Raw genomic sequence first — 12,308 nt, 5'->3', positions numbered from 1 at the left:
CTTTTGATTGTTCGGTGTCCTGATTTTTGGCCTTTTGCATTTGGGCCTCGTGATTGCTCGGCCTTATGATTTTTCGACCTTTTGGCTTACGACCTTCTGACAGTTCGCTTTTATGGTTTTTCGGCCTTTTGGCTTTCGGCCTTGTGATAGTTCGGCGTTTTGCCTTTTCGGCCTTTTGTCTTTCGGTCCTCTGATAGTTCGGCATTATGATTTTCGGCCTTGTGATAGTAGGCTTCCATGTTACATAAGCCGCTTGTAAGGCTGATGGGCCGAAACGACGTCAACTCCCGAGGTGATTTTCCCGGCTGAAGAACTGGCCCACCTTGCGACGTCTTCCATGACGGAGGGACAAAACTGCGTCTCCAAGAATCGTTGATCAGGTTCAAGAACACAGTGCGTGACGACGATACCAAGGAGGCTATAGCTTTGTGTGAGACCCCGTCGGGACCTGGAGCTCACCGCTTCGTAAATAGGAGGAAGGCAACCTCCAGTTCCTGTATATAGTGAAGTCACCTTCATTGTGCCAGCAGGCCGTTTGAGTCACAGGGTAATTCAATTGCTTGAATCCCTTGCTTCAAATGTATTCTTTTTAATGATTGGAGGCAGGGCTTTGTGAATTTGTCATTTGGCATCCTTTTCTCTGCCGTCTTACCATATACACATGAAAGTGGCCACACGAACAGCATCGAGAGCAAGGGAGTGCACTCGTGACGGTCCCTTTGTGGCGGGTGCAGGGTGAGGTCCCACATCACAGGATACCTCGCCAGATTCATGTTCGAACGGCAGGCGCGGGCCAGGCGGGAACCCCCAGTATTTGAGAGTTTCCTCAGAGCATTTGTGACATAGTACGACCGGCAAGGTGAGAGCAATCCGCGATTGCCTTTACCACAGTGGGGTTGACTCTGAGTACGGGCAAAGACAACTACCAACAACATAAATACCGTCTCTAGGGCCACCTAATCTATCAACAACAGCAACAAAAAGGCTCTTTTAGGGTCACCGAACAAGTCAAGAACAGTAGCAAAAGACCCTCTTTAGGGTCAACTAATTGGGCAACAGCAGCAAAGAGGCACTTTTTAAGGCCACCCTTTTTTGTACCCAGGCTCAGGTTTATCAGATTATGGAGTTTGTCCACCAGCTGCCCTTCATCTAACGGAAGGCAAAGCGAAAGAAACGTCAAACGAACTGATGCAGAGACAGTGAATAAATTGCGGTGTCACAGTAATGTTGAGGTAGACAGTCAGCGCCAGGTGTGAGAGCATATCAAGGAGTGCCCATAGCTATTCGCTGCGATATCGACCTATAGGGGGCGACACTGTCACCATTCTAATGTGGATAACACGTGGGCCGATGTTTGGATTTGATGGTTCTTTTCCGGAATTCTTGTGTATATTCACCGGAAGATCACTTATGCCGCGATGGTACGATACTATTCGGTTACCCCTACAGCAGTGAAGGCGGAATAAACGTGTAAAAGCAGACGACGCGTCCACACTGCGATCGTTCTCCGCAGCGCGCCGACACCGTTCGACCGCGGAGCGATTTCCTCTGTTTCGAAATACGCATGCCAACGTCGCAGTCAACCAATGCGAAATGGTGTTGAATAACTCTAAAGAGTGGTTCATTCACAAATTCGCTAGGCGCCATGTGTAAGCGGTTGTACCATATGAAGTCCGTCGTGGTCAGAACGCTGAAAACCTGGGACATTGACAGGACATCGGGAATTGTTCAGTGCTTCTGTGACACCCACGTAGAACCGAAACACTCCTAGGTGAACTTGACATCGACAGCCAAGCATGCCATGTTGAGTTGAGAATCAGGGTAGATTGATTGGAAAAAAAATGAAAAAAAATCAGTGTATTGTAAAACTTGCACCGAGAAAATAATTGACATTGTTGTGTCAGTTGCCCCAGTCCAGTCCTTACAAGGAGTGGGCCACTTGCTTTTTTGAGTGGATATATTTTCACACTGTGTGCTGGTTGTATCTTCTTCAAGGGGGTGCAATGCATTAGCATTAATACGTATAATAGTAGTAGTTAGTAATACCACGTGTTAACACTAACCATGTAATGTCCGTTTAGGGCCCTTGGGGTATTTAAATAAATTAGTAGGTTCAGTGTCAGAAAAACGAGGACAGTCGCATCCGAAAAAATTATTGCTATGACCAAGATACCAAAGAATCAGAAGCCTGAAGGGATGCAATACATTCAGTACAAAGCGGGACATCTGAAACCAGTGTGACCTATAGATACGTTTCGAAGTTTCTTGCAAGAATTCAGTTCAGGTCTGATAGGTAGGAAAAAACAACGCTCCGATAACTGCTATTTCACAGGACGCGCAGCCAAGTCATCCAGATGGGATGTGTCTGGTACCTCAGTAAATAATAATCCGGAGGCGACAATCATCTTAGCGTATTTTATTATTCCGGTTGTTTGCAAAGAAGATACAAAGCCAGTCGAGGAAAGCCTGCTACCAGTTTCGAAATTCGGTGTTCTTTTAAAGTAAATATATCTTACACTCTTTTGTATCCTTCAGGAAGGCGCTGTGCGACCCATAAGTGCTTTATTTGCGAGCAATTGTAGCGAAAAAAAGTTATAGTCCAAGATCTAGAAACGGGAAAGGATGCCGTGCCACTGCTACGGCTGCCGTGCGGTTAGCCAGGCGAATGACCGCCTTTGGCACAATGCCAGTCGTCGACCCTTCTTGGTTTCTCGCAGTGACAGCTCGCGCCACATTGTCCGTCTAGGGTACACTGAAATGAGAGAAGAAAAAATACACACTAAGCATCCGAACATCGCCGAAGTGATACGCAGCAAACAACGCGCACCCACTCCATTTTTAGTGACTCTTGTGTTATGAAAACTAAAACACTAACTCAGCACGTGCAACGCAACTGGTCGACCAACCAGCAATGCCGGCTCTTATACAGGGTGCTTATTTTTGTCCTTTACGTAGTTCTTATTTAAAGGTACTGTGAAGCAGCACCGATCAAATGTCATTTAGTGTGGCTATTCGATAGTCCAAGCCACCAGGACAAAAACTGTGCAAGTTTCATTCCAATCGACGGTGCAGTTAATTAGAAAATTACAATTAAAGATTACGGGCAACACTGTACTAGGTATTCGAAATGAATCCGTACTTCTGACACATACGGCGACAACCACATTACATGCGTATAACACTGGGTCCGACATAAACATCCACCACAATCCACCATAAAATCCGCCCCTGCAATCCACACAACGATCCACATCTTAGGATAAACGGATAAGCGAACTGAAATGAAATGCTGAGCTGTTGAAAAAAAATGTGTCACGCGTTCAAGAAGCCAGACAGCGTCGGGACTTGTTTGTTCACAGAGGTTCACAGAGAGAGTTTGTTCGTTCGAAAGAGGCCGCGAACAAAAGGAGCGCGCAGGCGCAGCAGAGAAGTAGGGAGAGCCCCCATCGAACAGCGGCCAGCATTGTGTTAGTTCGCAAAAATAGGGGTTAACAGGTTAAACTGTTAACAGGGGTTGCAGAATGCATAAGTAAACAGGAAAACTAATAATATGGTTACTAAAATGACGCAGTTCCAATGTCATTGTGTAATACCAATTTTCAGTGTTGCCCGCTGTACAGGGGGTTGTTTGACACCAGGCGTCGCACCGCTCCACTACGCCGCATCTTTCATGGCAAATTAAAAATATTTATAGCGCGTTGTCGGTCGTATGGTTCCGCATATGGTATTTAGAAGCAACAAAGTCTCTAGTCACATCACCGGCATATCATACTTGTCTACTGCTTTACAGTACCTTTAAAGAAAAGGAAAAACCGTATGAGAGCAGCACAGATGTCGTCCTTGCAATTCAGTTATACGGGCACGCGGATACCCCTTGAAGGAGAGTGTGTAACTCCAGGGCGACCAATTCCCTAAAATCTTTAATTAACTCTTTAATTAGGGAATTCTGGACAAAAGCAAAATAGCAGAACGGGAGACGGTACTGGTTGGAAACCATTCCATCTTTTAAAAATCCAGAAAAGAGCGCGTGTCGTGAAATATAACTCGCCTAATTCTGGTATGCAAATGAGCCGAAACCGAAAAAGCGTGCCTCAAGAGCGCATCATCGCCGACGCCGACGGAGACTGATCTGGGCCGGGAAGCGATTTATCTGGCCAGCAGATCGGCGTCTACTCCAATCACCTGCGTCGTTCCAAATCACGTGGCACTCTGACGACAAATGAGCGCTGTGCTCCCTGCGTTTCCGGTCGCCGCAGTTTCGGTTTCACTCATTTAGAGACTATCCTTGCGTCTGCTGACCAAGAACGAGGGAGGTTCCGCCTCCTGGATGCCCGCCAATATATATAATTTCACGCGCATTAGCCGGGGCTTATGCGCGATTATTTTTTTTTTCTCACGGGCGCTCTGCGGCTTATCAACCGGTGCGGCTTATTTCATAACTATTCTTCCCTGGTATCTTCTCCATACACCGGTTTTAAGAAAAGGGCCGACAGTGCTTCCGGAATAGCACGGCCCTGCCAATGCACGAACAATGCGTAACAAGGGCGCGTCCGCATTCGAGTAGACTGACCTTCCTGGTACCTTCCCCCAAGCAACTTTAACGAAAGTGGTGACAGTCATTCACGTCTTCTGGAAGTCCACTGACCCGTCAATCCACGAAAAACACACAACAAGGGCACAATCCGATCTTGGTAGAACACTAGAACTGAACTCCTTTGTTGTATACACCATGCCGACCCCCGGTTATGGACCACAGGGTTTATGGACTTTCTATGGACCCCTTTGTCGCACAAATCAGTCGCGTCGTATTGCCCCGCGGCTTATCTGCCAGAAAATTTTCAAAACATTCCTAAAAACGGGTCCTGCGGCTTATCTGGCATCCGGCCTATACGTGTGAAATTATGGTATATATCCAAATTCGGGGATGGATATTTTAACGCACGTGCGTGTTTCAGGATTTGTTAAATGTGGAACGGCTTTCAACGAGGATAGTCTCTCATTCTTCTATCTCGCTTTCGCACGAGATCCCTTAATTAAAATGTTCGTTATTGAATTTTAGGTAATTAGTCATCTTGTAGTTGCATACTTTCTTCGAGAGGATGTCTGCTCTCCGTATAATTCAACTGTAAGAACGACATCTGTGCTGCTCTCATAGCTTTTTTATAAAAAAAAGTTCTAAAGGATAAAAATAAACACACTGTCTACTGCAGTATATGATGCATTTAATAGGTTCTCTACAGACGCAAATACACGAACACACGCGTACGTAATACCTAATTCCCCTGATTGGGGGACTGCGCTCCCCCGTTCGGTGGAGTTGTTCTCGTGTATCACCCTAAGAAAAAAACGGAGTCACAGGTGACTTCCTTTGGGGAAGTCAAACCTTTCACGTATGTAACTCTCATTCTGGAGTCAAGTGACTCCCTTCCGTGTGGAGAATACCTTTACCCTTGTGGGGAGTGGAACTGTTTGACGCTTGGTGGAGTCATATGAACCCTGTCACATCATGCGCGCACCTGAGGTCGTTCTGACCCTCCTCTCTCGCTGGCCCTGGGTGATGGTATGTTTTTAGAGCGTGTTCTGAGGTTAACTCTATATAAGCAGCGAGATTGCTGTTTCTATGCGTCGTCTTTAAATAACAGTAGTTTTCTTGTAGATAAACAAGAAATTTTGTAAATATGACCTCGTACTACTGGCAACACCCCATGACGCAATGACGCCAACACCAGTGCTAGGACTCAGTCAGCCGATGCATTGGACTCGAACTTCGGAGGGTTAAACTGTAAAGCTCCAGAGATACTCGGCATCTAGAGTGTCGTTCAAAACACGCAAAACAGCATTTTAAATGTGCGTCCCGGGTGGCTGTCTTGTGTTTCGGTAACGAATGTGATGCAGCGACACTGCGTCGTGTTTGCAATATTTCCGCTTTCCCTGACATAGAATGCAGTTTAGACCAATGTGGTGGCTGCAGACAAGTTGAGTGTCTGCGGCGCGCCGACTGTTCATCGCGTTCTCCCATGGTCAACGCAGCCGTCCGTGTTTCGGGAATAAACAGTAACAGTAACAATACACTCATGTGCGACGAAGTACATTAGTAAATACAGCAGGGACCTACCATCGTATTTCTGAACGAAACGTTAAACACACGAATGGTGTGGCGCAGTCCACGCTGTTTACCTTTATGCCGTTCGCACGGGGAGGGGTTGAGCGAGTAGGACCCGGCGAGTAGGACCATGATATACATCTGTGCGCTCGTCACCTCGTGCGTTTGCCCTTCTGCTACACAGAAACGCACTTACGGAGCGTATATCGGGAAGTGCCAAAACATAAGAAGGGTCACATAACGTCAGAATGATGTTATGGAAGAAGTCTGACAAGGGCAACGTGACGATCTTGCCACAAGCGAATGCTTGAGGTTGGTGAAGTTTGTGGTAAAGCGGTCATATTCAGTGACATTCTACTAGGTGTGTCCAAGAATCTGTGGTCTACTTACCTTGTTACTTGGGTTCCACCTACATCCTTGAGGAACGCTTCTAATGTCGTAACTGTAACTGGCCCTTTCCGAGATGAGAGAGTTATTCGCAACTGAACCATCTGCAATTTCAGCCTGGTTTTCTGGTGCTCTGCACGCATGAGAACATACATGAATACTTTGAATTGAATGATGGCAGTTGAAGAAAAGGCATCTGTAGTGGAATTGAAAGTCAATTGAAAGTATGCAACTGGGCGTGATGAGGACCGTGTAGCGTTTGTCCTTTTATGTTTAATCGCCTCATGCACTATACTACGTATCATGAATACGTCCTTGGAGGGAGTTCGTCCTGCAATTTCTGTCCCCGTTTAGTGGCTACGGTGATGGCAGGTGACCCGGGTTCCAATTCGGGTCCCGGCTGTGCTGCTTCGTTGCTTTACCTGAGTTTCAAGACCATAGCTAATCAAGACCTTAGCTAATTATACAACAAGAACAAAAGGGTCAAGAACAAAAGAGTGTCTACAGCAAGTAATTTGAAGGTAACTAGATACTTTTCCACAATAACCTGAGAACTCCGAGTTCATTTTCATAATTTGTAATTGAATTCCACTGGTAACAGCAACTTCCTGATATCTGCATAGAACCATAGAAAGCTGTTGACATCATCACCGCCACCACAACCAAACCACATGCATGTGATGCCGTGTGTAGAAAGCACCTGACAGACTGCAGGAATACTATCCTCAGTGACGTGCGTCTTTGTGGTACTTTTTTGTAGTGACCAATTATCAATGGTTCATCTAGAACTCCAAGCACGAGAGCGGGTCCTTGCAAAAATGGAAGGTCATTATTACGGGTACGACATAACAGCTTAACCGGCACGTGTCTAAAGCTTAAACAGCATGCCCCACCCCCACTCCCCCAGTACTGGGTGCACGCTAAAAACAAGCTAGGGTTGTTGCCAAAGATTTGGGGAGTGTTGGGGGTGCGTGGTGGGGTCCGGATAAATCACTGGGAAAAACGCAAAACCCCTTGGCCTGTGAACAGTGAGCGGACTGCTGTGTGTGTGAAAGTTCATACCCACTTTTCACTGGTGCTCATTGCCATCTTTAGCTTGCACACCAATTCAAAAACGTACCTTAACAGCAACGATATTGAAAAGGATTCGACGATTCCCTCGATGGTTGTGAAGACTTCTTCATGCCCATAAGGTAACCCTGTTGCAAGGGACCATGACACCGAGACCATGACTGCCAGTAGAAGCATCATCTTCGTTTGTGGCTGTAGGTACGCGAGTGCGGAATGAAGATGAGCAACAGTACCCCCACTCTTCTTATACCACTTACACGAGACACGAAATCAAATGAAAAAGAACGGCGCTTGCACGTGATCCGACGTGTTACACAAGCACTTCCGTGCGTTTACTCATTTATTTATTTATTGAGCCATCAAGGGGCCGTGAGGCCATTACATGAGGGAGTGGGTATCGGTTGGTACATCATATAATATCATCATACGAACACAACATATCAAATACATCACAATGATGAGATAGTTAATGAGCGACGCAATTGCAAGGGCGTAAAAGGACACTAATTAAGGGCGTAAAAGGTAAAAGGGCGTTATTGCCTGACATTAATTCTCTCATTAATCTAAGTTGTTATCATGGCCAGCGCTGAAACACCGATCCATCACATCATGTGAGGGGTCACATCATTGTGAAGCCCCCCGAAGCATGTTCTGTCTCGCTGCGATATTCTGTTTTCCGCGGTATTGCGACATTATGCATAGTGGTTACGGAGGGTGACATTACGAGATGAACGTGTTTCGCAGAAGTAATTTGCTCTGAACTTTGCGCAGCCAGGGAGTATAATATTAAACGAACATGGAGGCGCTGTCTGTAGCTCTTTGAAAGAAAAAGAGTAGTAAACGATAATGTCAAGGCTCAACGGGCTCCTCTGCCCGACAAAACAGGTATGCGATCTAGATCCCCCCCACCCCCCGACGCATTTTCCCATGCAAAGATTACACATATGTACACTAGAAAATCATTTTTTAACATTGCCATTGCAATATCATTTCTTCGTCTACCGCTGGACATATGACCCCTCGAGCCGACGCGATTGGCCTTGCACGCAACCAGCCAACTCCCCCTCCGCGCCTGCTCTTCCAACTCGCACCAACGTGCAATGCAGAGACGGGTGTACATTTGAAAATATTTTTATTGATGCAGACGAAGTAATCTAGATTTCGCATGCCGCAGATCATCACGAACCATCGGAAACGAATGGTCTTGAAGACAAGGCTCCAGAATTCGGGTACAAATACAGTTTACAGTCGGGTACAGTTACTCTGCACAAATAGTAACTAGGTAAGTTACAGCTACAAGTGACTTAATCACTGAACAACCTACACTTACTTTCCAAAATGGAAAAAACAAGGACTCTAGTTCAAAAACTTTTATTCTACATTCTTTTCTAGTGCAATGTAAACTACTTGTGCAGGTTGTACTGGACAGCTTCTGCTCCAAGTTTGTCTTTGTAAAGCTGTTCCGCTGCAAAGGATCCCTACTGATGCTGAACAGCAGCTCAACTGGGACACTAGACTTATTCCATACTGAGCCTAGGAGCGCTGACCACGGAACTGTTTCCTTCTCATCACCATTCACCATCTTCTCCCCCTCAAGCAATGGGATAGGGTGCTGCCTCAGCAGTGAAACATCCCACTACATCATCATCACTTATGTGTTGTTGTTCTATTCAGACTAACGGTAACATTTTATATTGTTGGAATACCGAAACCAACTTTATTTAACCCTTTATGAGGCGAGAGTGTCAGGACCAGTTGCCACTTGGCGACGTCCGACGCGGCGTCGTGAGTGGGAGGAGGAGGAGGGTCGTTGGAAGGAACCCGAGAGGTCTGCCTGCCTGATTAGGCAGGCAGGCAGAGGAGAGGAAAGGGTGAGGCAGAGGAGAGGAAAGGGTGAAGTGGAATCCGCTCCGGGGGAGGATAGCTGCATCCATGGGCCGACTTCAGGGGAACTGTGCCGGCATACGCCTATTACACATCTGAGGGAAACCCAGGAAAAACCCCAGACGGCACAGCCGGCCCGCGGATTCGAACCGCGGACCTCCCAGTCTCCAAGCGCACGCGTTACCGCTGCGCCACCGGAGCTGGTGTCGTGAGCGGGGGGAGGAGGAGGAGGAGGGTCGTTGGGAGGAACCGAGAGGTCTGCCTGCCTGATTAGGCGGCATGTTTCTCGGGAAGGGAAAGGTGGTGGAGAGGAGGAGAGGAAAGGATGAAGTGGAAGACCGAGCGGAATCCGCTCGGGGGGAGGATAGCTGCGTCCATGGGCCGACTTCAGGGGAACTGTGCCGGCATACGCCTATTACACATCTGAGGGAAACCCAGGAAAAACCCCAGACGACCTGCAGACGGCGCTTCCCTGTTCCTTTGATGTTATGCTTCCATGCTGAGCAAAGTTCAGAGCACATTTCTTCTGCGAAAAACGTCAATCTGTAATGAAATCCTCAAGCTCCACTGTGCATAATATCGCATCAGACGCGGAAAGATAGAAACATGGTTCGGAAGGCCATATAAAGAACCCGCACACCATGATGGATAACGTCGATTATATTGCTGGTTATGATAACGACTTAGGTTAATGAGAGAATTAGTGTCAGACACTAATGCATGGGAGTGCTGGTATAACACGTCAAAACAGGTGGCATCTTGGCCCCGTCTTGGTCCCGATAGTTGGCGAGGAGCGTGCTATGCGGTGAAGTTCAGTTTTAAGAGTGCATGTAAGATTGTGCTAGTGTTTATTTTCTCATTTCTTTCTTTCCTTCTCTATTCTTTTTGTTTTCCCCATTTTTTCTTTTTTTATTCCCCCGTTTTTCTTTTTTATTTTCCTTCCTTTTGTTTTTCGATTCCTTCTCTTTCTTTTTTTCTTAATAAACATGTACCCCCCACTGTGGTATGGGGTGCCGCAATTGCCGCGGTGAATCACCTCACCTCAACGTCATTCATGTAATAGTTGTTGTCAGCGCGCGTGGTTTCAGAGATGGCGCGCGGACTGTTCTGTTTCTAACTAGCCATGTTTTCATTTAGACCAGACCCTATACTACTGCCTGTAATGTTAAAACAACAGGTTTATTATCTTCTGACCCAAGAGCAAGCATCTGGGTACCTGGTGTTGTATATATGTTTACACCTATACATCGGTGTGATTGAAGGAATGCAACAAATTAAAAATTTAGTCATCTGGTTTCAACAGAATCTATCTCAAGATAATCACGTCAATACTGCGTCAGCTGAAATATTATAAAAAGCATGGTGCACTTAAGAAGGTTAAAAAATTGTTGCCTGTTCGGCTCAGTAGGCAACTTTATGATTCCATAACCAGCCCGACACTTTTCACTGATTGTTAGTCTAGGGCAGCACAGCTTCTGCAAATTAAATTAGAACACAGTATATACCCTTTGGAAAGAGTTATAAATTGATTTCTTTACATGTATATTTGCAACACACGTTTAAATACAAAATAAGACACAAGGAATGTGACAACAGAACCTTATCAAAATAGCAAAACAGAAAAACTAGCTGCTCAACACATGAGGGTTGCGATCCGGGCACGTTCCAAGATATTCCATTTCGGCTGATAAGAGTGACAAAGACGGTGTGCTAACACAGTGATCTTCCTCCGACGTTTGGATTAAGAAGGCCTCCAGAACTTCCCGAGCAACGCGCGCGCTTTGAACCCACCCTCTATTGTGGTATTATTGAATAGCGGGGAGGACACCCACAGGTCTTGCAGTGAACAGCCAGGTGTCCTGATGGAGTGGTGCTCCGGACCAACGACCTATGTTCGTTCAGTCTACAGTTAATGCAACGCCCAGTCTGGCCTATGTAAACTCCTCCTGCATGTTAACGGAATCCGATATACCACATTCTGCCGGCATTCAACCGAGGCATTCTTGTGCGAAATCTGGCAGCCCCTTTTTGTAGGAGAACCATTCACCTTACCACAAAGAGTTGTTACCTTAATTGGCGCTGAGAGGACCACAGGTACGCTATGTCCCTCTCCCACTTTTTTCCAGTTGTGTGACGTAGTGTGTACATACGGTGTGAACACCGGTCGACATGGTAACCTATCGTGCTTCTTCTTGGCCACACGTTTTACCTTAGCCAAGAGTGTTTCAGAAATATAATAAAACATTCGTACCGGGTAGCCCCCTTCTCATAGCTTCATCACTTGTGCTGCAAAACTGCCATCTACATGGTGTTCACATGACCTGTCCAAAGCAGCCCCAAGGGACGCTGAGGCGATGGCCCTTTTTACAACTTTTCAGTGGCACGAGTCGAAGGGCAGAACTGCCTTTTTAGACCTGGGACAGTATTTCCAGCATATGATAAGGTGATACCGTTAAGCGTAGGTCAAGGAGCTGTAGGCAGGCTGCACTATAGGCATTTCAAATGTAAACCTCATGCCCTTTGAATGCAACCTAAAGACATCTAAGAAATAATTCTCAGAGATTTGCGGTGAACAACAATCATTCTGCCAGTACAAAATCAAAAAATCATCAACATACCTAAAAATGCGGTATCTGCACATGCCCTCAAGTGCACCACTCACCAACCTGTCAAAATCTGCCCCTGCCTTGGAGAATTCTTAAAAGCTTCTACAGGAAAAAGGGAAGCAAGGAGCACCAGGGAATCTCTGCCAGTCGACATGCAGATGTTCGTACGAGAGCGCCCACTGAAGTTCTGGAGTCGTCCCAGCGATTCCAACCGCTGCCTCGCCTTGGAGGTGCCCGCCGACTTGCCCGCACAGTAG

General features: G+C 46.5%; 1 protein-coding gene across 1 annotated transcript; it reads right to left on the bottom strand.

Moving 5' to 3' along the window:
- Nucleotides 1-2,401: 2,401 nt before the first annotated feature.
- On the bottom strand, nucleotides 2,402-7,821 carry LOC135384208 (uncharacterized). The gene is made up of 3 exons (XM_064613423.1): nucleotides 7,611-7,821; nucleotides 6,494-6,623; nucleotides 2,402-2,752 (listed from the first exon to the last, which is right to left on the bottom strand). Exons 1-3 carry the CDS (start codon nucleotides 7,739-7,741, stop codon nucleotides 2,654-2,656), a joined length of 360 nt encoding a protein of 119 aa, XP_064469493.1. The 5' UTR covers nucleotides 7,742-7,821; the 3' UTR covers nucleotides 2,402-2,653.
- Nucleotides 7,822-12,308: the final 4,487 nt, after the last annotated feature.

Source organism: Ornithodoros turicata, chromosome 2 (genome assembly GCF_037126465.1).
Source record: "Ornithodoros turicata isolate Travis chromosome 2, ASM3712646v1, whole genome shotgun sequence".
In the NCBI taxonomy this organism is placed as follows: Eukaryota; Metazoa; Arthropoda; class Arachnida; order Ixodida; family Argasidae; genus Ornithodoros; species Ornithodoros turicata.
Note: the sequence above shows the minus strand (reverse complement) of the source record. Positions and strands in the feature narration are given on the sequence as shown.

Coding starts and splice junctions, on each gene's coding strand:
- LOC135384208 (XM_064613423.1), bottom strand. CDS start 7,741: ATGATGCTTCTACTGGCAGTCATGGTCTCGGTGTCATGGTCCCTTGCA. Junction 6,624..7,610: donor TCAATATCGTTGCTGTTAAG/GTACGTTTTTGA, acceptor TCATGCGTGCAG/AGCACCAGAAAACCAGGCTG. Junction 2,753..6,493: donor GGTGGAACCCAAGTAACAAG/GTAAGTAGACCA, acceptor CTCTCATTTCAG/TGTACCCTAGACGGACAATG.